Here is a 27,655-nt window from a genome sequence, read left to right on the forward strand (position 1 = left end):
ACAGGATGGTGATATGGATTTTTGCTAATGTAACACCAGCAAGATTAAACACTTCTCTGTTGGCATGCACAGCACAGCACTATGTCCTATCCTCCTCAGCAGCTATGTTAACTGATTATGATGATCAGTTATCTAAATTGAGGCCTTACGCTTAAACATTTTTTAATTCAAAATGTACAATTTGCAAAAAACCCTGCAGTCACATTTAACAGTGAAAAGAAATGTAAAAACAGAGACATAGCCCGTCTTCAGTCAATGATACTATATACTACATACATCAGCATGAAATTCTAACACACTGGGTACCCCACTGCATCAAACTACGAAGCTCCACTACGGCCGGCGTAAAAAACATGGTAAACATTGTGACATAAAACCAGAACACTTGCTTCAGTTAGGTTAAGGAAAAACATATTGGTTGGGGATTAAATAACTATGTTAACTATAGTGAGACGTAAACAACATACAAGAAGTAAGGGAAAACACGGGACAAACATAACTTATCCCTTACATACTGTTTATATTTGATGCCTTCACAGTATGGTTCAGGTCAAGTTTGACCGGGACCAAGAATTCCATCATAGTAAGTGTCTATACCAAAGTTTAAACTACAGATCTATTTAGAATGTCTAAATAGCCTATGTCTCATTAATACATGTATGATTAATCCTTAATAAATGTTTCAGAGATAAAATGCTTATTATAAACTAGTCAATAATCAGTCAGTAATCAGAGCTTTCTTCCACGTTGTCTTCCTGCTCTGACAATCCTCCAAATCACTCTTAACCTCCTCATCTTGGAAGAACAGATCCAGGGCCTGTTGCTCACTAAATCTAGCTGCCATGATGTCAGTCACTGAAATGGCAGCTCAGGTACCTTTATAATGTTATGTCCCCCCCACCACCCTCCCAACCCAAATTGATTCAAATGTGTTACTTTGTAGATTATTTGATAATATTGCAGGTGCTTGTGCTTGCAGGTGCAGATCTTGTGTCTGTGACAAGGCACCCTGTGACCTGTGGATGACCTCTGTTCCCTTTGTTCACCATGATCACTCCTGTGTTGTTTTACTATTTCACTGTTTCGAGGCTCCCCCATGCCCCTTCAAAGACCAGCAGGTGTCTGTCTCTGGGGGAACCTGGGCAAATGTCGTGGGAACACAGACAGTTCTCGTGACAGTGTCGAGGTCTCCCTTGAACTCTTAAAAAAAACACACAAACATGGCCTGAACAGTTTCACAGTTTCAAGATTCCCTAAAACCACCATTTTCCTTGATTTGACCCACACTGGTAGATCTAAAATCCAGCTCAATAGATACGGGTCAAATTTGACCCGAAACAGCCTCAGTGTACAAAAATGTGTAGCACCTGTTCAAAAGTATACAATTTTAAAATATTTAAATTTTTGTGTATTTTGGGTCACTTCAGGAAAAGTCATCAAATTTCAGGCTAAAAAAAATTACATGTAGGGTATTTTTACTGCTGTCAAATGTCAAAACGGGTCAAATTTGACCCTAACAGTATGTAAGAGTTAAAAATAATTCTACAACACTTTGGGACATAAATGTGTCACGAACATTCCTTTGTCTACAAAGCATGGAGAGGCTTCGGGTAACAACACACACAGCAGTTTGTTATTCAATCTGAAAAAGATTGTCGTAACCTTTTGTTGAAGCTCCTACCGGGCTACTCTTTTACACTTGGGTATCACATTTGTGATCTGATAACTATACTCTCTGTGTTAATGCTGCTGAATTTTATGCACCACAAATAATCTCTGACAACAACTAAGCATCTTGCCTTTGACGTTTGGAGTAAGCTACAAAAAGGTGATAGTTTGTTGGGGTAAGTTAATGTTGTGCTGGTAACGGATGACCGCATGTATAAATGCGTGCCCTATTTAACTGCTAAAAAGCCACTTGTGCTCTCAGAAGAGCTCTTCGGTATCTGTTTCACTTGCAAGACGGCAGAGGAGGAGTCACACCTGGGACCGCCGCTCCTCAGACATGATTCATCTTTGACATTCTTAAAATTCAAACGGTGCACAACAGAAGAAGTCAAATGATAGCCAGTAGTCCTTGTTGCATCCACCAGGGGTTTAGCAATGTTTCACCACAACAATGTCTCAAGATGCCATGTATTTTAAATGAATATGACAATTAAGAAGAGTAAATAGGGAATCATTTGACAAATCCAATTAATTAGATAAATTAAAATCCTTACCTTGCAACTAGATAGATGGCCTCTTTCTGCGGAGTCGATACATCTTAAATCAGGCTGGGGAAAAACATGCAGTGAACAGCTTCTAAAGGCTTTCTATGGACTCGGCAGTAAGAGCCTCACTGAATCATGTTTGCGAGTACTTTTCTGATGCCTGAGGGTCACTAACAGTTGAGACTCTGCTCTGTACCGCCTCTTCAGTGAGCCCAGCAGGATTCTTAAACTATAGGGGCCTGAGCAACTATGTTACGGTCAGATCCGTGCAAAGAAAAGTGCTGGCTGTGGCTACGAGTGCATCACATTACCTGTGCAAATCAATTTTGACTTGGACAACCCTGGGAGGAGCAAATGTTGCACTGTTAGCTCAAGATGCACAGTTTGAGACTTGTTTCTTCTTCTCTGGTTGCTCTGTACAATTAGAAGAATTAGTAGCCGCAATAGAAGAAAGCTAACACCGTTCCATGTTACAGTTTATTTTACTGCATGTTTAATTACTTCTTGGTCACAGAAGCATGTCTACTGAGCCACACCAGATGTCAGCATGAAGTTGGTTTAATTGGGATGCTTTTGACCTTCCTGCCCAGTGGTGGGCAATGATGCATGGAGGGGAACCGGTATACTTCATGCGTACTGCAGCGAACAGTTTGCTATGATCACATTCTATTTAAATAGAAAATGAAGCAAACGCCAAACAATATAGTGCAGGTGATACTACCACGGCTTGGTTAAGAAGCCAAAGTTGGGAAAAGTGTGCACCTTTATTCACAAAATCAAACCACACGTTGACTCATTGGCTCCAGCTCTAAAGGTGCACACTGAACATTATGTGCTGCACAAAACCGCATATGATAAAATACACCGAATGTAAAGTTACAACGATCCTGCTATTGAGCTGCACCCCCACAATATGGCTTGTCTCTTAAAAATCTTTCTCTGCCCGGTTTATTCCTCTTCATTTCCTGCTTTGAAAGGCAAAATCAATACGGCATGATGGCTTTCACCTCTCTTTCATCTCATCAGGGACAAAGACAAAATCTCCTTATTGTGTATATTCTGTGCAATACATAACAATAACACAATGCCGGAGCATAACATGAAAGCAAGTCATAGCAGAAGGATGGAAATTTACATCTCTCCATGCAGAATGTATAGAATTGTTGCATCTGCGTATTTCAAACACTTTTCTGCCATTAAGCAAATTGGGGTTTTGTGGTATGACTTGATGTATTTTCCTGCATCATGCCTTTTTACTTACTAAGAAGAAGAAAGGTTGCTTCAGAATTCAGAATCTGCGTTTGCGTAATGAAAGCAACATGACATAGTGTGCCAACACCAAGGGGAATGTCCACAGGAAAATAAACATTGTTAGAATCAACTCTTCTCTCGTGTTTCTTAAGGTTGAGAGTAAAGACGGTGGCTAGGAAGCCAAATTAATAATCTCTCCTCCAGTCAGGAGCATAAAAAGTTCCTGGTCAATGTGTGAGTTCCAGTACATAATACATGTGTGTGGTAAAAGCTTAAAGGCCATAAGCGATACAGAAGGTCATGGCTCTGCATTCTAACTGTATGAGAATCAGCTCAAAAGCTGCTGAAGCTCTCTGTAGTTTCAATGATTGAGCCTTCTGGAGGGCTTGAGATGTCCGTCACCTTCCAATAACTTTATTTTCTTAGTTTTTTATTGAATAGTATATTCAGTATGTGTATGGCTCCCGCTACTTGTTATATGAAATGCTTTTTTTTTTTCTTTCTTTCCATCCTTTTTAATTTTGGCCTGTTGAGAATGTCCCTCTAAATATGTGCTACAAAACTACATTCTTAAACCGTCAACGGCAGGAGTGCTCTGTATACCTCCCCATACGTCACACTGTGTTTTCAATATATTGATTAAAAGGCTTTACAGACTTGTGCAGCAGAGGAACACTAAACAATCCCTCAGCGTCACACGCCCCAATACACAGATGAAGGCCATGTGCTACTATTCAGGTACAGAAGGCTGATGGTTTAAAAGAGGTGTGAAGGAATCCATTACTGTCAGACTGCGACAACCATCCCTCAGAATGCGGTGAGGGCTGTGACCCCCCCCCCCCCCCCTCCCCCCACACACACACACACACACTTTTCTTTTTTTTTTTTAAAGATGTGTAATAATATCTCTGCCCTAGAATTTCACAGCAATTCATACGCTTACATAACTCAAGCAACACTTAGACAAGGGTGTGACCACCGAGGTTTAAATGCTGGATAGTTCCTCTTTTCAGTGGAACTGATCAAGCCTGTCAGATGGAAATATTGGTCTTTGGCCCGGAGAGAGCAGGACCTCCAGTAATGTTCTGGGCAGAGATCAGAGGATTAACTTTGACGTGGTTCTATTTACAGATGTCCCTTTGAAAAGGCAAAACCACCTCCGTCAAACTACAGCAACTATGGATAAACATTAAAAAACAAATATTCAATTTAATGAAGAATTTCTTATTTTCTTTGGAATTGACAATACCATGGTGTGTGTGTGTGTGTGTGTGTGTGTGTGTGTGTGTGTGCACTTCATAAGTAGTAACTAGCGTCCTCTGGGGCCGATCATAACATGCACTGGGGCCCGTTGTCTACCGTACACCACTTCCTCTGTGCATTTGCCTAATAAGCTTAAATAACTAGGCTTACATATTTGGTCAAAACTGAGTTAAGGCCAAGATTTTTCACATCATTTTCTGTGAAAAAAAAAAAGATTAATTTCCTGTAACTACAAAATGAGCCAAAAAAACAAAAACAACTTAACATTGAAACATCTGTTCCCTTCCCATGTCATTAATCTGCTTGATGATCTGGCTGAAACGTCCATATTGACCTGATGAATGATCTTGTGCGTCCACGCTCATTAGATCAAGTCATGATCCAAATGTTTTATTATCATTTTAATGGTTCCTCCACATAGAAATCATATCAAGGCCTATGTGCTATTCTCGTGACACAATCCATGTTAAAAAAAACAAAGATGACAGAAGGAATCTGGATCAAACTAAAGCTTTTGTCGTTTATCGCCCCATATATTCACTTCTACCTCATTTCGACTATCATTGATTCTTCCCTGTTAGGTGATAATGAAAAAGAAGTCCTCTATACATTGGAAAATAGAAGTCTTTAAAAAGAGCAATTACCTTGATATCAGATGTAATGTCATTGCTTCAGTGTGAGATATTCTCCTTCGCAGCGAGCATTATCCTCATCATAGCAAAAAAAATGAATTCATATATTCGTTATGTAGGATTTCACATACTGTATACACAAGTGCATGAAAGAAAGTAAGTAAAAGATTTTCCAGCTGCTTACCTAATCCGTCTTTAGGGAGATTTTGCTAAATGCATTTTTAAGAATGTCAATTGTTTTCATGTTTGGGTGGGTTTTATTGAATATCTGCAATATTTCTCCCCCCTTTTTTTTGTTTTTTTGTTTTTAAAGTAGTCATTTAATATTAAGTGCATTCCTCCTCCCTACTCTGCCATTCCTTACAAAAACAAACAGTTTTGTAGAGGCTTTTTCATGTCTTTCCACAGCCTGTCTGAGTCCCTGGAGCCGCTGGTGCATAAACGGGCAAAAGAAAGCGGAGCGCTGCATGCAGACCGAACACTCGCAGCCTCGCTCTCTCTCTCTCTTTCTCTCTCTCTGAGTTCCACAGTCATTATGCCACACTCCAGGGAGACTCGTTAAAAACATTCTAGAGATGCAAACTTTCATTCCATTTGCAAGTTATCAGAGCAGTTTGTCACAGCCAAAGTGTTGTGATGTAGCCTTGGTGTTCCCATGAGGGCTGTCAAAGTGCCCACCCCTTCCCTTTCACTTCTTGCACAGCTCCAACTGAATGCACTTACTGTACCTCCAGCAGCGGCCTGTTAAGCCCTGATGACAATGATTAAAAGGATCAGTGGAAGCTCTTTAACAAGCAACGTGAGCTAGAGCAGGTGAGAGGAAATAATATATGCTCTTCAAGACTACGTTACAGTCTTTTTTTGGAGCACAAGACGAGTATGTACCCACTCAATAGCAGCCCTTGAGTCACTCTTTATCAATGTAGGCCATCCATCCCTTTGCTCCCAGTCGTTTGTACACAGCTATCTCACCACTGAAGAGGGAGAAGGACGAGCCAAGAAAGTAATGATGTTTGTGATGAGCCTCAGTGTTGACTGGAGTCTAGCTGCTAAATCCCCGGACTCTCACAGCCAGGCCATTACACACTCTCAGTGTGGTCCCCATAAGCTGGAAGGGGGGGGGGGGGGGCTTTCAGGGGGCAAAGATGCCCTTATTGGAGGTTGTGGTGACCACCAGATCAATGAACCCTGTCTGCACAACTTGTGCGTTTCATCCTTTCAATTACATTTGTAGTGCTCACTTTTATGATTCAGCTGTTTGCCGTCTGCTTTTTCTTGCCGCATCTCTTCCTTCAACCCCTCCGGTTTCAAAAAGCACGGCGGTGACCTTTTGAAGGAGCGCAACAACCACACTTGGGTCATTTCAGATGGTCTCACTCACTCACTGTTGAGAATCCTGTTCATTTCCTAATAAAGAAACATACATCACTAGGACCCGCAGACAGCTTGTTGAAATGGAAAAGTGAAACACAAATAGAAAAGCAGTGATAAAAGGCTACGGTATACAGAGACTGTGCAGTACTTTCAGTCAGGCAGCAGCCACGGTCTAAAAGGTTCAAACCTGAAGTCGTCATCTTTAATTAAACGGCGTCTGTGTTATAAGTGGTGAATAACCTTGAGAGGAATGGTTCCAGGCTACAGCATTAAAAAGGCAGCTGCGTGATAGCTGCCTTCAGGAGAGGGTGGCAGCGTTGCCTTCAGGGACAGAGATCAACACAGAGCCGAGCGGAGGACGGCTGACAGACAACAGTGGCTGTCAGCCTATAACCCAAAAAAAAAAAACCCTCCTCAGCCTTCTTGGTTTTAATTAAGAGCTTAGCAGCGATTTCCTGTCACAGAGGCGCTCGGTTGTCCATGATATGACTACATTGAGGCTGGGAGGCTGCACTGCTTTTAGGATGTTTGGCAGAAGTTGAGCCGAGGACATATTGGCAGCATTTGGTGAGCCAACATGTTGATCCTCATTTCCATATTTCACCTGCGTGCTAAGCCCAGCATTAGAGCGGTCTTCCATAAATACAACAGCAGCGGAGCAGAGAAAAAAAGAAAAACTGGCCTGCGACAAAACGCTGCTTGAAATGCAAAGCAAACAGATATCACTTACAATTTGCCCAAAACAAAAACAATGCATCTATTGTGCTCAGCACATCGCGCCGTGGTCGGAGGCGGGTAGTGTGTTTTTTTTGGTTTTTTTTTTTTTTGTGCTTGGAAAAACCTGAGTAATTATCTCAAGTCTCTCTCCTCTCATCCAAACGAACCAGTGGCCGGTCTGCCTCTATTTTCTGACAGCATTATTCAGATGAGTTGTGCATTGCAGTCTGAGTCGTGTTTACTGACCAAAGCCGCAGTGTGAAATCCAGAATAATTGCTCTCCACAACTCCCCTGGCACATTGTGCTGGGCTGTTCAGTTCAAGAGGGAAGTCCAACTGAGACAGAATCTTCCAAAAAATAAAACAAGTTAATGCTCTTTTTTTCTCTGACGCACGTTAGTTCGTTGAAAAAAAAGTCAATTACAAAAAAAGATTGATGAATGCTGCAGGATAATGAGATGAAATCATGAATCGGCGCTGAGGGAATGCAGACGTGTGTGGCCTCCCGGTCACTATAGAGACCAGTCTGTCTTGCTCTGTGTTGCTCTGTGTGTTTAGGGCCCCCCCCCCCCCCCCGATTTCCACACGTTGAGATACAACTGGGAAAAAGGTAAGCCTCGGGATATCTACTGTATATCCAGCAGCATATGTAATTGTTTAAAAATGGGAGCAAAACAAACAGATGTGTCAGAGGCACAGTGTGCACAGCTCATTATACCAGAGCCTGCCTCAATACGCAGCCGTGCTCGGTGCCTGTACAAAATGACATGCAGGGAGGAGCGCTGTGAGCGGTGTGTGTGTGAGAGAAGAGAGGCAGCGCTGGTAACAAGCAGATAATGGCCCAACCAAAATGGCATTGCCGGTGCTTTGCACATGGAAGGAATGGGGAACATCGTTGCCATTCAGCACTGCGCGCGCGCACACACACACACACACACACACACACACACACACACACACACACACAAATCTCAAAAGCAGCCGTGTTCCTCTCCTTCCCGCATGTCACTCTCCAAAATTGTTTCATGTTCTTTAGAGGGACTAAATGAATCCAAAAGGCAAACAGATCCTCCTGGGACAGAGGGAACACTGGTGTCGGATGCTTTGGAGCTGTGCCTGTGTCTAATACTTTCCAGTCTGGTTTCTTCAAAATGGCTTTTTCCATTTGAGTTCTACTCTTAAACTGTGGAGGGCTTTAATGGATGGAAAGAGCGTCTTTTAAGGACTTACTGCCATCTGTTGGTACCGAGTGAAATTGATAATCAGTCAATAATGATCGAGGTGCTCTTCTGCTGTGTACATATTCCTTATTACCCATCCGATGTAGCAAGGCCCTTGTAAAGACATTTGAGTAACCGTTACAGAGGTCTAGACGAGTCTCAGTCAGTCATTCAGCGTCGCCTTGACTTAAAATATTTCCTACCTCATCCACTCCATTCAAGGCCTGGGTAACTGTCTGGTGCTGAATTGAATCATTTTCCTCTGGACGATACACAAACATATTCAAGCATGCATGAATAGATCCTTTCCAGAGGAGATAATGGTCTCGATTCAACACCGCAGATGTAAAAAGTATCAAAATAGAATTTTTGGTTGGTTGGGGGGGAAAAAAATCAATAAAAAGTTTCCTGACACCTTAATATCACCTGCAGCGCATGTGGTTAAATATGCACTCAAAATTCAGAATTGGTTTTGCAGTGTGGCATTAAAATGAGCGGTGTGCGTTTCTCAGACTTTGTAAGATGACTTGTCGTGATGAATGCGTGGACCTCCGCTTTCAGAGCATCTTGAATCACAATCTCGCTCTGGTTTTCGCATGCTTGACTGAGCCATAATTACCATTTAAAAGTGGGACACAGCGAGGTGAGCGAGCCGGTTGTTTGCTCCTCAGGTCACGCATGCGAGGCTGCCTTTGATTACTTGATTAAGTGAGGCTGCAGCAGATCAAACAATCAAACACTGAGGAACACAAGTTGATCTGTGACACAACAGAGGGACCTTCCTGCATTTCTACAAGAACCTTTCAGTACCATATTTATGACTGAAATATTCTTCTAATTGCTCATAAACTCTCCATTACGCAACTTCACATTAATGGTGATCTGATATGACGAACAGTAAATCCAGCAGTAATGAAAACCATTAATTTCCCTTTATTTTAAAAAGTCAAACTGTATGGTAAAGGAAAAAAAAAATACAATTGCAAGGTTCTGTTTCGTAAGATGTAGAAAACAATTAAAGGTCATTTTATGAGTCACTGCCATCATAACTGCTGTTTGAAATGGCATATTTTCATCACCAATAATGGAGATGAATCTAACAAATTGGCAAAAAAAAAAAAAAAAAAAAAATTCTACGTTGTCACATAATTGGCAGAAATGTAAAATGAGGTTTCAAAACTGTTTGCCTTTCAGAGGACCAAGATATCATGGCTTCACAGACAGACCTCTGGCAAATGAGTTCCATGACTAAATAGAATAGCTGTGAAATATGCCTCCAAACTGGCTGATTTCAAAGGGAACCATCCGTCCAAAAAAAAGTCCCCTTTGTTACATAAAAGGGCCTTCGATCCATTTAGCTAAATGTGTTTCTGTGACCGGCTCTTGGAGTATAAAGAAGAGTACAAGTATTGATTCAGACAGAAAACATGTTGGAAATGAAAATATTAAAGCCCTTACATTACAGTTGAACTAGTTATTAGGAGGTAGGGAATAGAGAAAGAAAGAAAGAAAAAAAAACAAAATACAGACAGACTCCTGTAACGAGTCCTTCTACTGCATCTGGTGCTATGTTAATGTAAAAATAGAAATCAAGATGGTAGAGGTCCTCAGTCTGCCTCCTCTTCCTCAGACTCAGACTCTGTAAAAAGAAAAACAGAAAGCAGTCAGCACTATGGACCAGAACCGCACAATAAGCATTACCACCAATGTCGTTTAAACTTAGACGCAGCAGTGAAAAAAATAAAAGAATACATGAGATAAACCGATACGTCCGTTTGTTCATCAGAAAAAATGAGATGTAGCACAAACCCATGGTATGTTATGGCATACTAGGGCTGTGAGAGGTGGAACCAAAAACACTGTGTGATTAAAGCAGAGAGACGCTTACCCTCCTCTGCGTTCTTCAGCCATTCAACAAACTTTTTCATCTGTTCGAGGAAAACGCTCTTTCCTTTGGCGACGTGGGCTTCGTTGTACCACTTCAGAATTGCCTCCTCACTCAAAACATCCGCTTTGAGAACAAACAAAAACATAAAAAAATAAATCTATCAAACATGATGCCAACAGCACAAATATTTCCACAGGTGCTTGGAAAACAAATGTCACCAGGTAGGTTGAAGACATCAATCAAGAGAAACTTTTGGCTATAATCTCTGGCCATCTGGCATCGTTCACGCATGGCTTCAGAGCTTTCCTCACTATAAAACTTTTTTTTTTACCCCGCTAACTTGAGGATGGAAAAAAAATTAAATAAAAAGGAGCTTTATAGAAACAAATAACTTACCTTTGTAGAGCAGCACAACAATCTTCTGGAATGCCTTCATGAAGTGGATGTTGTCGTAACAGTACTCCTGGATCTTCAGCAGGAGAGTCAGTTCAGAGAGGCCCTGGGAGGTGAACGCCTTCAGCAGTGGGCTGTATTGCTGAGAATGTAAAAACAGAAATACGTTGTATTATTCTGAATTCTTAAATCACGTTGGGTTAGTAAATCAACTGTCTTCTCTGCCAAGTCACCTTTAAAAGTTTGATGGCTTGTTCTGTGACCAGCTCCTCCTTCTTGTTCCACTCCACCGAGCTCATCACGCTGGACCAGATCAGTTCGATCATCTTCTGCTCAGAGATGTTGTTCTTCTTGATTTCCTCTCGGACGTAGAGGATGATCTGCAGGACCCCGGGTCCAGGGACGGAACACACATTATTGGAAAAGCGGGCTAACAACGGCCAGCTATGCTGAGGCTTATTGCTTCAGAAGGTCTGAGGTACGAGAACCCCGGCAGAATACAGAGGCTCGCAGGAGCAGATAATATATTGAGGTTGAGTGGATTTCAGCAACGTGTCATTGATTCACTGCTTCCTTCTCTCCGGCCCTCCTCAAGACAAAACGGGTGAAGAGGTTCAGAAGAAAGCAATCTTAAGCTTTGTTTATACCCTCGCTTGGCACGCGAGCCTCTGCAGATGGAGCGCGAGCTCCGAGCATGCACAGAGGAGCATGTACTCTATGCACAAACAACGTACCAACAAAATGAACTGTGGAGAATCAAAAAGACAACGAGTGTAACCGGCAAAAAGCCATTAACTGACCTCCACAGTGCCGAGGAGGGACTGTAATTATCTGTAAACTCATATTTATGAATTACTTTACTGCCTTTGTACAAGCCCTGTAAAGAAACAAGTACTACATGCATTATGAATTAACGAAGGTCCTGTAAACTATTTGATTTGGCTGCAAAATATACACTCAATGAAGACTTTTAAGACCTCCTGTTTCTAAAGCGCCTCAAAACCAATTGGCCTCCTTTGTATAATCTCTAGACGTGTAAATGGTGCTTTTATCAGTGAACCATCTCCGACGGTCACTCAATCGCACGCGCCAAGTTACAAATATTCAGAGGTCAGCGATCATGCGCTGCGACCACTCGAGGAGCCTACGAGCCCCTCGGGGGGCAGAGATCGAGTCGTTTTCTGGTGCTTCACTACGTCGAGTACAAACCGAGTGCCAACCCTCAGTGGTGTTGATATGCAAAATGGGAAAAAAATTAATAGGGCTTACATCTTTGAGGGGGTCCCCACGTGACATCTGCTCCTCAAGCTCCTTCTGCAGCTCCTTGCGAGCACCTATGGACTGCTGGTTTTTGGCAAAGTCCGAAAGCTCCTCCAGTCCGGCGTCTGAGAAGTACTTTGAGAAGTGCTCACAACTGCGCTTGTTGGCAGGGAACAGCTCCTGAAAAAGCACACAGTCAAATATTGAGGCACAGCCCGTTCAGCCAGACAAGGTTTCTTCTGCAAGAAGCCATTGTTCATGAATGCCCGAGTACCGCACGGCACAATCACAGCAGATTGTTAATCATATTTTCATCAAACAACCGTATTTAGAGTGCACAGGCAGTCTGCTGACCATTACTGCACCGGGAAGCACAGTACTTCACCTGAGCCTCGTCATTCTCACCATGAGCCTGCTGTCCATGCCAACCTTTCGGAGGCTGGAAGAGACGGAGTTGATGTCCTTTTCAGAAAGCCAGGATTTGAAGAGTTTTACAGCGAAGCACGCTGAAACACCTGAACAAATGCAGAAAAATGGGAGTCAGCTGTTGCGAACAGACCTGCATGGATAAAGTTAGGCCAGAGTATTACATTGGTAAACAACCTCACAGGATGCGATTAGTCAGGTTTTAACTGGAGCAATGCCTAAAACAAGGATGCACCCAACAAAATGAGTTAATACCACAGGTGTATTCAATAAGTTATGTACCGTAAATACTCAACAGCTCCTTCTACCAGTGATCTTAAAAGGTCCCGATATATTAAGCCACATGGCCACCATTGGGACCAACTAAATCACAGTTTAGTTTCTTTCTTCTACAAAAACTCCACTAACTAGGTCATCTGCATCCTTTTGTCAGACAATATAAATTCATACTCAACGCATTTAACAAGACTAATTTAAACATATTCACGTAAATGATGGGCTATTTTGTCTTTCCATAATGCTGGGCTCTCTCTGTTGATTAGGAATGAGGACTATTGACGACTCATTTCCTCTCATGTGGGTGTAGATGTACGTGTATGTGGGTTAGGGTCTCAAATATCAATATTGGCCTAAAATAAAAAAAATGCAGTATTGGTTGGACTGTAGTTTGATCAGCTGCTCTTTGTTGGCACTAGTTCTTTGAGGGTAGCTCGGCATGTGGGTTTGTAAGCCTGTTTGCTTATCTATGGATGGATTAAAGTTTTGACCATTTGTCACTGCCAACTGATTAACTTCCCCAAATGTTTAATTTGTGTAGTAATGGTCTCGTCATTGTAATTGCAAAGGATAATGCTTAGTATATGTGCATTTCAGGAAAATACAGTACACGTGTGTTGATTTCCAGGTAAGTAACTAACGAGAGCAAAACAAAGATCTTACTTAACATCTAATTATTTAATCTCAGTCCAACTATTTCTACCTGCAGTTCTTTTCTGAAAACAATGAATGACACAACTGGTCACGCCTACGAAGCAGAGAGGTCGGTACCTTCTTTGACCAGGTTCTCGTTGAAGAGGCTGCTCAGGATGGCTGCAGAGAGATTGCCGTTGGCCAGCAGAATTCCTGCTAGCATGGCTAGCTTGTTGCGCTCAGACTCAGTGAAGCCCTTGAGAAACAGCAGCAGCTGCCAAAAAGAAAATAAACACATTTAAGTTGGAGGAACATAGTCATGAATTCAGAAACTTGACCTGGAAAGGTACTATGTGTTCCTTTAAAGATGCCTTTAGCAAATGGCAAACCTTCTTAATCTCCTCCTGAAATCCTTTCTCCAAGTATTTGTAACGCCGGATGAGCTTGTTAAAGACCTAAAAAGGAAACACAAACAGTTCTTTATTTGTACTAACTGGAAACAAGTTGACTCTTAACTTCCCTGTTATGACAGTGAAAATTGATCAGGGATTTAATGGTATCCACCTGGGCATATGCCTGCATGGTCTCCATGTCCTCTTGTGCTTTGAAGAGGCAGAACTCTGTGCGGGTCATGTCATCTGACAACGTACCACCTGGGGCTGAAAAGAAACAACACAGTTTCAGAACTTTGTGATTCTTATGCTCCATAACTCCACTCGGTTGCTTTACTTTGTATTATTGTGCGTTTACAAATGCAACAAAAAAAACCCTGAATGATAATGTAAAAGCTTTCCTGGGAACTATTTGTTTCATGACACACAAAGTCTTCAGCTCAACCAGGTATGAAAGAACTATGACAAAGAGTGCTGCCTCTCACCCAGCATCCCACCAGCCACCAGGATGTCGAACAGAGTCTCTACATAGCGTCGGTAGTCAAGCTTGGCACCAGAGGAATCAAGGAACTTTGCGACCGCTTCCAAATCAGTGCCAGATTGGTTCAGACCTTGTACGATGCTTTCCTGAAACTGGGTGGGGTCAAACCTTTCCTTTTCATCTGTTAAAAAGACACAATTATACATGAGTTTATCCTGCCACTTACGACATTCTAAAAGTCATGTTCGGACACACACATATTCTCTTGCATAAGGCATTACAGTAAAATCCTAGAGTAGTCACATTTAAGTATGCGCATGTGCCCACTCTTTAGTAGCAGTGAAAAACATCCTTTAAACTTAATGTATTTGCCACACAACAGTGTCTGGCCGGATACCATTCTGTAATATGCAAATTAAATGTGTTAAATATCTAATTAGTGAACACATGGGCGTGCTCTTCAGTACATGGGCGTGCTCTTCAGTTATAAAACCATACAATCATATTCAGGTGTCTGTGATTGTAAACAGGTAAGGTGCTGGATGGAAAAGTCAGTACTATGAAAAGCTGGAAGACAATCAAGCATGTGCTCTTTGTGAAATCTGATGGAGGCCTACTTGTTCATTACAACTAGAACCTCCGATAAAGATCTGTGTGCAGCATTGTGCGATTCACTAGAGTCTCTCACCTCTTTTCCGGGTTTTGAAACGCTGGCCTGTTAGCGTAGGCTTCTGCTGCCTTTGATTACTCATAAAAGACACTCTGAAAGACAAAAGTAAAAAAGGTATTAAGATCAGGACATGAAAAATAAACGTTCTAATTCTGTAATATGCATGTACATAGTGCGACACAACATTCAAAAGGTGAAGGCCGTTTTTAACATTCATCAAAACGTAACGTTAAATGTAATGGAAACCAACAAGGGAACCACGTGGAGTTAGCACATTGTGCATTAAACAAGCTAGCCATCCGACATATTTTCGGGAGCCATGTAATAATCCTTGAGTGCCAATTTATGCATAATTTAGTTAGCGTATACCAGCATAATGGTAACTGTAAAAGCCGTTGGTCTAACCGTGTTCACCGTTATGGTGCGAATACGCCAAACGACGTGACGTACAGTTAACGCAACTGATTTTCAAAATGTTGGTTAATCAAGATCTGGTAAAATGGCACAAACTTTAACACCAACGAATTGACGTTAGCTCGACATGTTAAAGCCGTGGATGTCTAACTTCGAACAACACGGGGTAACGTCGATGCTAATGTTAGCTTAGCTTAGCTTAACCAGCTAGCTACAGTCAGCCTGACGCAGTGCCGAGATACGCTTAAATATATGACCGTCGCTCAATTACATCGAACAAAGACAATCAGCAACTCACCGAAATCCTCGTTATGAGCAAAAACAGTCCGTAAAATAAAAACTAATATCACTGGTGAAACGTTACAGTCAGGTAGCGTTAGCAGTCAATCCCAGAGAAGAGGAAAGTGTAGACGTCACAACGCATGCGCATTAACACTGATTCCATGTGGGTCATTACACTTGTGTGGGGTGAATACAATTCGCAAACTGTTAAAAACTGAGAAAATATATGTTCATAATGAAAATAACCATGGTGAACGTAATAGCAAAGGTAGCTATTTTATACAATACGGTTGAATTTACTCCCTACATACTTTGCAAAATTGATTACTAACGTCAACCCTTGCAATTAACCCCCCCTGTACAGTTCGTAGTCATTGTGTTTCGTTAACGCTGGAATGAATAGGCTACGCATAGCCACCTATCTCCACAGCGCTGTGTCAGCGCTAAAGGATTGAATAGATAACGTGTTTCACAAAATAAAAATTCTGAACAGTGTCAGTTTTCTGGTCATCGGGATTGGTTTAACCCATAGACTAGACTGTGTATAAAGTGTATATTTATATATAAAGTACATATATATTCATTCATACAGTATATGGTCTAACCCTATCTTTTGACACACCAAACTGACCCAGCGTTAGTAGGCGAGCATTAAACAATGGGTCAACAAGTCGTTGCTATCTATCATTAAGACACAGGAGGGGGATGTTGTGCTGTCGGGTGGTTGGGCTACCCGTCCATGGGATGAAGGGAAAACTTTAATGTTGCGTTACCATTCACCTCGTAAAGATAGGTTCTGAAGGTTTGGCAGTTAATGTTTCGCCTTTTTTTCGCCAAGATTGACCTTTTAGCCCAACGACTGCCTTTGTTTACATATGCAAAAAATTAATAATGAAATGCATGACTTTACCACATGTTATCAGTCTATTCATTAATCACTTTTTCGTTAATTTTCCGGAAAGTCCATTCTTGTTTATACGACAAGTCCACCCTCTGGCCCAAGGTTGGGTTATCGGTAAGGCACCACATTTAAGATTGTTGTGTTTGGATGTGAGGTGTAGCCTACTATTAGAAATGACTGGCGTTTGGATTAGGGTTTTAGAATTAAAGCGTCGTTTTTGCCCATAATCACGGCTGGAGTCACGGAGAGCGCTTACCACTAAAAATCCCGACGACATTTGAAGGCATCACAGCCCCACCTCCCCCTACGCTGGAGGTGATTAAGGGACGCTGGACTAGCCCAGAGACGCCGCTCCAGCCACTCCCTACGCCCGGCGGACCCCGCACTCTCAAGTCCATCCAGAGCTCCATTCAAAGTGCTGAGGTCCAGATGAGAGCCACGTTCAGCCTCATCCAGCACAGCAGACACGCGTTAGAATAAAGGCAGCGGGGAAGGGCTTCAGGAGCCACTCCAGAACTTGGAGAATCACCTCTGGGATCCTACTTTTTTGTTCGCAGAGTGGATTTAGGACGAGAGGGAGCAACTCTTGCAGAGATAAAGAGGCAAGTTTCACGTCTTCTGTTACATGTGCCGAAAATTGTAACTACTGTGCCCGTTTGAGTCGTATTTGTTACACTGTTGCAACTTTTTTCTTTTCCCAAAGTTAACTTTGTATTGTTTTTGGACCATCTGCTTCCCAACTCATTCATACCTCACTTCGTGCAGGAGGGGGTTGGGATTTTTTTTTTTTTTTTATCTTTCTTTTTCTTTGTGTACGGATTGCATTAGTTGGAGGATAAAACCCGGTAGGACTCATTGTGTCCGCGTTAGTCTCGCCGTTCGTCTCTTTCTTAACCTAAACTAAGGCTGACTTTTGGCAATGCTAATGGGAAGTGCGCTGGCTAATTGCATACATCTGCGGGTTTAAGTGCCATCTTTGTAGCTGACGAGAGTCAAACTCCTGCAGAGCCCGACGCGGAGGACAGCAGCAGATGTGTCAACTCTCAGAACTCATTCCGAGTTCAGTCCGTTTTTAGACGGTGACAGAGAAGCCTGCTCCACACCGGCAGATCATCACACAAACCGGACAACGTGTGAATGTAAAGCCGTCTGTAGAATGGGCGTTTCGTCTGTTGTGGGGGGTAAATGAAACCGGTCAACTCTGACCTCCACGGTGGGATCATTCAAAGTAAAATCTTCCTATTTCATTAACATTACATCCTAACATTATGTACCCTATGATCTGTGGATACACTTGGATCCATACCGAAAAAGATCAATGTCGGCTTTAAACTGACTGAAGTTCGGTTTACCCTCCAGTCGCCCTCGGTTTTTAACAGATCCTAATGCTGCTGCTGACTGGAATACATTACTGCTGAGCACGGACCGCATGAATGAAACTATTCACCTCTCTGAGAAACATCCCAAAGTTCCTTCTTGTCAGCGTTGACCTGCTTTCTTTCCACCGGGATCCCCTGTGGGATCCAGCCTGGGACTTATAAATCAGAGGAGGAGAGGAATGCCTTCTGGGAAGAAAAACTATAGTAGGTGGAGGAAAAAGCTACATCACTCTACAGTATTAAAATACCCTGTGGTTGCATCAGATAAAAAAAAAAAAAACCAAAAAACACGACACTAAATCATGAGAAATGCTGCTGTAAAAACACCATGGATGCATGTAATGTTCTTGTTACTGTAGAGCTGCGTTTTCCAATTGGAACCAGCAACTGTGATGAGTTTTCAAATGTGAGTCAAGGTCTATGCAGGAACTGCTGATTGTACTCAGTCTAAACACAAGTTTTACCTTGACTTTGATTCCTATTTTCCTTTTTATTTCCGTAAGCATGAAGCAGTTTAGTCCAAACTATGATCATTTGCGCACATTTCCAGGACAAACGTATTCGTGCTTCTTAAGTTTTGGGCCGTCGTCACTGATACAAAACATGAATTCAGCGGAAACATCACAAACTGACATTCTTCTTGTACTCTAAATCTCTAAATGTTCCAGTTTGTTGCTCTCCTTTTGATGGAAGATTCTTTCTCTGCTTTGGCACCACTTCGTATCCTGCAGTTTTCAACTTCTAATTCCATTTGTGAACTTGAAATTCCCAAGAGGATCAGATAAGACCTTCTTTTCTGTCTTTTCTTTTTTTTTAAAGGATTGTGTCTTTCTCCTTGTGGTTTTCCACAAATATGTCCCGTCTCTGTTAGCCAGAGTCTCAGTCGGGAAGCCAGATGGGAACTTTATTACCCCCACTGATCAAACAAACGGTGATGTAAGATGACTGTGAAAGGTAGTGTGTGTGGCAAGCCTCCACAGTTGCACAGAGACTCCTGGAAAAAAAAAGTAACAACCCTTCAGCTCCGACTTGGACGACGTCAGTGTGTGGGGACTGTTGGCTTCTCCAGTAGCTCTCCTCAGTGTGAGCTTGTTGGCTGGCCTGCTTTCAGTTGCATCAGTGTATTGTTGTTGTGTTTTATAGTGCCAAAAAGCCTCCGTCATGAACACTGGTGGGTGATATGCAGTGGTCTAATGTGGTGTGTGTGTGTGTGTGTGTATAGAGGAGCAGAGTCCCCGGGCCAGCGCCATGGTGATGAACAGTGTTTGGACTTGTCTGGCCGTGCTGCTCGGCGTAGTGAGGCGTGCGTCTTGTGTTAACCCTGCGTCCACAGAGGTGGACCGGGCCACGCACTGAACTGGACCGTGGAAAGCCTTCAGCTGCCTCTGTTGCAGGAGCGCTTTCTGAAGAAGCGTCCAAAGTCCTGCTGATAAGTAGTCGCAGCTCCAATTCAGCGCCTCCATCAACTTTGTGATGCACCATGATCCCGGTTAGAACGTCTGATTCTGTTATGTTACTTTAGAGTTGAAAGGGTACAACTCGACCCTAACAAAGAACCTTTCCCCGGTGCCGTTTGACTCAGAGAGTTTTCCACCCATTCACTTTAATTGTAGAACTCTCGGTCCTTAGTCTCCCCCCGTGGACCCAGAGTAATAACCCTGTACATTTTCATTCAGCTCACTGCTGCTTTGTTAAGTCCACTACAGCTGCTTTCTCCATTCACTTAGGGCAAACCAAGCCAGACCAAGTGTTTGACAGCCTGTTCTGCAGACGACTCCGACGCTGCTAATGCAGAGCAGTCTGGGGAACGTTTGAGTGCGAGTCGTGTACTATAACACGGTGGGGGAAAAAAATGCAACCTTGCAGGGTTCTCCCGTGTGCGTGAGGTTTGATAGCCGATAGTGGTTTGCCCACTTTACAGCTGTTGTTACTCGTAAAGTGCAACGGCCCGGACCTTGACGATGGAAAAGAAGACTGTCCACCGTATTAATTGTACAAACGAGGGATTCCATAGGCAGGGGTTTTTATATACAAGTCCACCAGAGCCGTCCTTTTTAAAAGCTTTACAAGTGGACTGTGAGCATAGATATGAGCATGCTTTATGTTCTGTGGGTAATGGTGTTTTATAGGATTCAGACAGTTGCCTGGCATCGTCATTTGGGAGCCGTGTGTGTGTGTGTGTGTGTGTGTGTGTGTGTGTGGAGGGGGCTAGTACAATGTTAACTGCCACCTGTTTCACGATGCAAGTTAAAATTCTTGGTAAAGGCTCATAGCTTTCACCTGATCTGTCCATGGTGTATAAATCACTTTGGGGTGGTTTTACAGTGTGTTTTACTACAAAGGGAAATAAGTATACGTAAGGGATGTCCTGGCACACGTATATATGCTCCATTGCTTATGAAGAGAAGGGAGAAATGACAAATCCTGTTCTGCTCTATTTGTCAAAATACAGAAATGGGTTCTTGTAGGAACCCATTGTTTATAATAAGAAGCTAATAAAGAATGTTTACAGCCAACACAGACTGTTGTTCCTATCGGTCATCTCGTTTCAATCGAGGTTGTGTTTATGCTTGCTGGATTAATTATGGTATGGTTGTTTGATCCCTTTGTCATTTTGATTGCCAGCTGTAGGCCCGTGTTTTGCAAATGTACCAGTCTCCCTGGTGTTTGAACTGTATTGTACACAAAGCACGGTGTTTGTTTGGGTTACAGGTTCATGTTTAACCAGTTTGGAAGGTTGTGTGCCATGAAAACTCCCATTTGAATTGCAAAATGGCTTTTGATGGATCGAAATCATCAAATCGGCACTCGTATTAGTGCGCCTGCAAGTGGAGTGCCGGTCTGTTTGTGCGCACACACACACACACACACACACACACACACACACACACACACACACACACACACACACACACACACACACACACACACACACACACACACACACACACACACACACACACACCTGCAGCGCTGTTGAGGCTCTGGATTCCAGGTCGCTCTCTGCCCCTCCTAAACCTCTGTCCTCTCTGTTCCGGCCGTCTCTTTGGCACCGCCCTGCTGCTGCTGCTCCATTAGGGAGCGCTTTAATCTCCGTCACTGCCAGCAGCCTGTGGTGTTGTGACTCTCCTGGCCGCTGACGTGGCCTGCTCGATCTGAGGGGGATTTTTACAGGCTATTACGCCGCATAATGCGTTCTATCATCGTTTGTTTGCACGCACAGACGCCTCCGTGTTCTCAAACAATCGCTTTCAAGGTAGAATGGCGGCAATCATCTCTCTGTGTGGCGCAAAACAATGCCCTCTTGCTGTCTCACAGACCACATGTCGTGGTAGACTGCAGGCCTGCTTTGTCGATCGTGATGAAAACGGCCGTTTCAAAATTGATAGCCACTCTGAGCTGCTTTGCATGTCATCAAGCACACGCACCCTGACAAGTAACAGCTGCTTTAGTGACTTTTTCTTTCGTATTTTCACAAGTAGTGGTGTGTTTTGCATGAATGTGAATGCCTGCACGGCTATTGACCTTTTGGTTCATTGACTTTCTCTCCTCGCTAAGGACAGAAACGATCACGTGGCCTCAGTCTACGGCCTGTAAATAATATATGTACATTTAATGGCCTTTTTTTTTTTTTCCTTCACGTTGCTTGATCTTGCTGGGAAATCTAGGTCAGTTCCAGGAAGCAAAGTGTGTCTCATAATATTGGTGGTATGCATTGAGGTCTATCACATAAAATCACCGGCGCCTCTAAAAACAGAGCTTTAATCTGTTGGAATTATAGATTTAGATCAAACTCCAATTTTAAAATGGAAACCTGTGACTTGTACTGAATGTCATATGTAGGATCTAAACAGTGACTCAGTGGTGTCCTTCTCCTGACATTCAAGGTGCGGTAGTTGTTTTGCCAGCATGCTGCTCATAGCGTGACATCAAGGGGATGGGGGGGGGGGGGGGGGGGGGGGGTTGTTTAGTGTCAACCGCAGGTATTCTGTTTATTTTATATTGCTGATAGCAGAGGATGACTAATGGTAGAGTTGAACCAGGATTTCCTAGCAAAAAGTAATTATTAGGGAATCCTATTTAAACACTTTTCAGATCCACTTTTTTTTTTTTTTTTAAGCACTATGTTTTTGACTCATAAGGTCAGCGTTCAATGTGCCAAACTTAAATGATGTGTAAACCCCCATCTGCCACACACACACACACACACACACACACACACACACACACACACACACACACACACACACACACACAGAGAGAGAGAGTCAGGTTTTGGAGAGCACACTCAGGAAAGGGAACATGCATCCAGACGAGGGTATTTGACCATAAGTTTCTCTACATCACTGATTCATGAGATTTAGATTTGAGATTAATAGCAGCTAAACTGTGTGGGCACGTGTGCTGTCCACCTCTTGAACATGCATCAAAGAGATTTAATCAATCTCTCTGATGCAAAATGCATCAGAGAGATTGATAAAGCGGGACGCTTCTAATCCAGTTATTTAGTCATTTGCAAAAGATTCATACTAGGGTCCCTTTTGATTTAGACGGATACAATGAGTGTATTTATAGAAATTTGTAAAATCATAATAACTAGGAGTTATTTTTAGTGTGTACATTGAAGAAAATCACTAAAATCATTTGTTTACCTACATAGACTGGCCATATTCTCATCTGTCCACCACTCAGCGGTGAGGATAATCCCCTGAGTTTAATCAAGGCTGTCAGGTTTTCTCTCATTCTGCCCCCTTTGGATCCAGTACAACAGTTAACAGCAGGCAGCAACTCTTATTAATGGCATTGTGTCACTCTCTGCCTAGAAGCCGGTAGCAAATCTGGGGTAGTGGGTTATCAGCAGACGAGCTGAGGGCACGCAGCAGCCAGGCTAGTGCAGACGGATGCAATATGCTGCTGGTCAGACCCGTTCCATTCTCCCCCGAGTCATCAGGGGGTTGGGGGGGGGGGGGGCTTCAGCATCTGTTTTCACTGAGGAGTAGGCTTTGTCCTTTTTAAAGTCCTGTTTGTTAATACCAGACTAGACTCAGCACTTTCACTGTAGCATGTTAATGCACTTACTGTCAGTGTGCTGTAGCTGGGCAGCTAACTAACTTTGTAGTGATCGGGTTTGAACATTATTGATTGTGGCGAGCTCGTACGTACATCATTGGATGATCGATATTCAAAGAGGGTCAGGAATTGTGTATGTGCACTTGTAAGGTGTATATATATGAATGTTTGACTGTAATTCAGACTGTAGGAATCTATTCTATTTTAAGCTAATGTAATGCTACCCTACAGATGACGTATGTTACAGAGCAGGAGATTGCCGTTTCATCCCTCGAGAGAATCCGCAACTACGTGAAAAGGAAATGACTTGATTCAAAATAACGTTGCAGACAACCAAAGCAGCTGGTAGACATGAGCAGAACGGGGATTGTTTGACTCGATGCCGTCAGACGGACACATTGCACTAGTTGACGTGCACTAAAGTTCCGGACCTCACTGGTTGACAAGTAATGAAATACTTCTCCCACTGCTTTCTGCACGCCTCAGGTTGGAGATAGAGCTGTTACAGCCCTTTTTTTAAAATGTCTTAATTGCAATACAACATCAATCATTTTTCAACATTCTTCCCCCTCAGTCTCGGCCCACCTTTTTTTTTTTTTTTTTTCTTCAAAGATTTGTTTTCATGCTGAGTGTGAGTGGTTTTGGAACTAGAGTCTTGCCTCCCACTAAGAGCCTGGCAACTTCTTTATGGTCCAATAACGCTGTGCCCTGCAGGGGGAACAGAAGCCAGGGGGAAAGGGATGTGGAAGTCTACGCAGGGAATCCATTTTTATTTCTTCAGGAATGTCTTGCAGCTCTGAAGTTGCTGCAAAAAAAGTTGATCTGACAGCTGATAGAGGGCTGCGTCTCGGAGCCAGAGTGAGGGTTTTTTTTTTTTTTTTTTTTTTTTACTGAAGTGTTGGCGCTTGGAGTCGTCCTGTTTTGGCTGTCGGCCAATTGTTTCAGATCACATTCTCTATTATCCCCTGATCCAGTGGTTTAATCCCCAAACACGAACTTCGCACGGCACATCTTTGGCTGCATTATCAGATATTTCTGTAATATTAATCCGTACAGAACATTATATTTCCCCTCCATTGAAAAACATATCTAAAACTGAGTGCATACACAGTGTTTGTTTATTTATATATATATATATATATATATATTAGTATTAATATTATTCTGTACCAGCCAAAAAAGCTGAACCTTACTAAGAGAGCAGGGAACAATAGATGACTACATTGCCTCATATAATAGACAACAGCAGACATTGGGGGTTTTAGTGCAGCAAAGCCCCGTATCAAGGCCCTGAATGTATCCGAGGCCCCTCTTTTATCTCCAGCCCTATAGCATCGGGATTACTGTCCAACAGGAGATGGGAGGCAACGCTGGACTGAAAACTGCCTGCCGCAGCAGTGTCTTTGTCATGGTGCGCACCAGCCCAGATCCTTTACTGGCCACAAATATTATATTGCTGCAACAAGCCAGAGGGCTGCAGAAAGAAACTCTGAAACAGACTGTTTTTTTTTTGTTGTTTTTTTTTAATTATAAGAATCCCCAAAACAGGAGCAGATTCCAGTTGAGCAGACACCGAGAGGTCAAGGGCAAAGTTCCGTAGTTATGCAATAGCCTGTGAGACATTCTCACATGCCACGGAACTGAACAGCCAATCGGAAGGCCCCGCTCCTCCCCTGGAGTCAAACCGCTGCTGTACAAACATGTCCACCCCGGAGTTTGTTTGCACTGGCTAAGTTTAGGACTGTTTATTTTGTGATCAGAGAAGGCCTCTCTGAAAAACTTAGTTGGAGCCCTCACAATGATGGACAACAAACGTAAAATAATGGCCCAATGGGCGCAATAATGTCATACATTTCTTGAACCAGCGTTTTTTCACCGGAACACATGCATTGTTTACCTCAGCATTTGCTTGCTGGCAGTTTTCTTCTTCACTGACTTTGCTGGCTCTTCTCTGTAGCGCCTGCTATTGGTCAAAACCTTTACATTTTTACCTTAAGTGTGACGTATCTCTTCCTTCCTCTGTGTTTCTGTGCAGGGGGCGACACCTGCAGCCAAAATGGAGGTGAAGACGTCACTTCTAGACAACATGATTGGGGTCGGCGACATGGTCCTCCTAGAACCCCTGTCCGAGGACTCGTTCATTGAGAACCTGAGGAACCGCTTTGACCACAATGAGATCTACGTGAGTCCGCCATATTCAAGTCATGAAACTGTGTTGCGTTCGACTCTTCTGCTCGTCCCTGCTGCTCCCAGAGACCGATTATAGACGTCTTTCCCTTAGGAAACGCGTATATACTTTTCACGCCTCCATTGTTCTTTCGTTCCCTCACCCGTTTAAGTCTCGGCCACAGTAACCGACCAATCAATGAATCACATCACCAAGGAATGTAGATGATGCCTTTTTTATAAATGAGGCGTGACATCCAGATCTCAGGGACAAGAAGGGACTGGCTGGCTGTCTCCAGAAGAAAGGGGGTTGAGGAACTGTGCTCACTGCTCTAGACGTCAGCCTTGGTGATTACAGCTCTGCTCTGGTTGCTGTTGGCTCACAGGGCTCCGGGCCCGAGGGATGATGTCACCTCATATAGCGATGATTGCCTTCGCGGCGCGCTAGATATTTTGCCGAGATGCAGCCCACATCCTGCTGAGGAATGGGAATCGCGTTTTCATATTTCAAATGCCCTCAATTTTCTGTCCTCAACTGTAAGCGCCGAGCTTTTTTTTATTTCCTGTGTGGTGTTGACCTAAATGTCGGGGGAACTGCTCAAGCATGCAATTAAAACTATTTATTTAATAAACTCGCCTCCAAAAGGTGCACTATTTTAGTATTTCTGATTTTCCCTTTTTCTTTCTTCATGGAAAAGGTAAATCATGGCTCCAAGTATATAATGGGAGCCTTTTTTTTTTTTTTTTTTTTGGTGGCGTAAGCTGCACCTCAAGAGTGATGACCGGGAAAAGCTTTGAAGCCTATACTTATCCAATAAATCTGTGGTGTACAACTCTTGCATGTGAATGTATTTTTCCCTCGTGTGGCATCATTCCTCGCAAATGGTCCCCCCCCCCCCCCCAAACTATCATATGACAGCTCACAGCAGAAGAAACATGGCTTTGTTTTGCAGGGGGAGTGCGCATCATGTATCCAATAACTCTGCTGAAAGTCAAAGAGAATGAAGATCACCCTGTTAACTGATGCCCCGCTTCTCATGTCTGACTCTTCCTCTTCTTCTGAGCAAGAGAAATCAATGAGTGTGTCTCTCATGTTTATTTAATCCCTAAAGCCCTCGTTGTTTTAACCGTGATTAGCTCTGCATTGTGCCTTGCATGATTAGATGTAATGGCCTCTTTTCCTTCACACCAACACTGTAGCAGGACGATCAGTCCCAGCCTCCGTCCTAAATGGATTCTCTGAGAGTGTAACTAGCATCTGTGGAAGTCGTTCTACATAATCGCTGCGTTTCCAGCTCCATCCATGTTTTAATTAGCCATAACCTCAGTTCCTAAAGGCCCTTTCATTCCAAGTCCCAATGTTTCACATGATAACCAAATGCATGACAAGTCATATCTATGCACAGATTTCCAGACTGTCGTGCTGAAGTGATGGATTTATAACATTGTCGTTAAAAAAAAAAAAAAAAAAAAAAAAAAAGGGGTGGCAAAGAAAGAAAATGATTAATTTATGTAGCTGTTGGGCAAGTGATGAATCATCCAAGCATTCTGCTTTGAATCTGAAAAGAATGCGTCACTTTTGTTTGGAAAGGTTGATACACATTGTATTTGTTTATAGACTGTACACTTGTTTTTCACCCTCGGTTCATGTTTCTATGATAAGTAGCTAATGATAAAACAAATCTATGATGTGATAGTTCAAAAGATTCATGAAATTATCATAAAGTCCCCTTGCAATTTGGGCTCATATTCGTAATGATTTGCAGAGGCTGAAGGCAACACATTTTTTTTTTGAGTGTGCTTTGGGCTTATGGTCACGAGGATTCTACTTTCTCCTTTTTTGTTTCCTTTCCTCTGCACTTGAAATGGCCTCTTCTTGCCTCGGGTGGGCTTATGAACAAGAGGCTGTGGGAGGTTGTGGCGCTGCCACAGGGAAGGCCGTGCTCCACTCTTGTCAGAGTGGGTTATGCAACAGCCATTACCATGGAAAGCAAAGAACATGTTTGAGGTTGATGTTTGAAAGTGCTCTCTGGGCTCCCTTTTGAGCGTAGGCGGACAATGAAGATGATGGCTGGTTACATTCGCTTTCAGAAATATCAGAAGTGTTATCTGTTCAACAGTACCTGTGCGAATGTTATGTAAAAATATGAAACAGAAACGCAGTGCTTTTTATGTAACCATTTAAAAAAAATAAAAAAAAGCACTGCTAACCTGTTGGATATCACTTTAATTACATGTTATGTAATTGGCTAATGCTACATGAAAGATTTCTATTTTATTTAGTGCTTTAGGTGTTACATGATATCTGGTATGGCATCATATGTTTGGACACACACTTACTAAAACCCGCCTTC

At 42.8% G+C, this 27,655-nt stretch overlaps 2 protein-coding genes across 5 annotated transcripts in view; one reads left to right on the plus strand and one right to left on the minus strand.

Moving 5' to 3' along the window:
* Nucleotides 1-9,583: 9,583 nt before the first annotated feature.
* Nucleotides 9,584-15,910, minus strand: LOC137865914 (eIF5-mimic protein 2-A-like). The gene is made up of 12 exons (XM_068701495.1): nt 15,802-15,910; nt 15,108-15,181; nt 14,424-14,600; nt 14,111-14,205; nt 13,936-14,001; nt 13,685-13,820; nt 12,617-12,726; nt 12,221-12,391; nt 11,185-11,331; nt 10,955-11,093; nt 10,559-10,681; nt 9,584-10,309 (listed from the first exon to the last, which is right to left on the minus strand). Exons 2-12 carry the CDS (start codon nt 15,169-15,171, stop codon nt 10,278-10,280), a joined length of 1,260 nt encoding a protein of 419 aa, XP_068557596.1. The 5' UTR covers nt 15,172-15,181; nt 15,802-15,910; the 3' UTR covers nt 9,584-10,277.
* A 1,200-nt stretch (nt 15,911-17,110) lies between these two features.
* Nucleotides 17,111-27,655, plus strand: part of myo1b (myosin IB) — a 57,138-nt gene continuing 46,593 nt past the window's right edge. For all 4 annotated transcript variants that reach the window (XM_068701507.1, XM_068701516.1, XM_068701525.1 and 1 more), the window contains exons 1-2: nt 17,111-17,288; nt 25,171-25,317. In XM_068701507.1, the coding sequence (XP_068557608.1) occupies nt 25,192-25,317 (126 nt within the window). In that variant the 5' untranslated portion in view covers nt 17,111-17,288; nt 25,171-25,191. The remainder of the gene's footprint in view (nt 17,289-25,170; nt 25,318-27,655) is intronic.

Source organism: Cebidichthys violaceus, unplaced genomic scaffold (genome assembly GCF_023349555.1).
Source record: "Cebidichthys violaceus isolate CVI_PGR_0920_01 unplaced genomic scaffold, fCebVio1.0.p SCAF_11, whole genome shotgun sequence".
NCBI lineage: Eukaryota > Metazoa > Chordata > Actinopteri > Perciformes > Stichaeidae > Cebidichthys > Cebidichthys violaceus.

Bases quoted from the DNA above. Each gene is read 5' to 3' on its own strand.
- LOC137865914 (XM_068701495.1), bottom strand. From the start codon at position 15,171: ATGAGTAATCAAAGGCAGCAGAAGCCTACGCTAACAGGCCAGCGTTTC. The intron at 12,392-12,616 runs GTGAGAATGACG...GTGCTTTTTCAG, and splicing joins GCATGGACAGCAGGCTCATG to GAGCTGTTCCCTGCCAACAA. The intron at 11,094-11,184 runs GTGACTTGGCAG...TTACATTCTCAG, and splicing joins AAGCCATCAAACTTTTAAAG to CAATACAGCCCACTGCTGAA.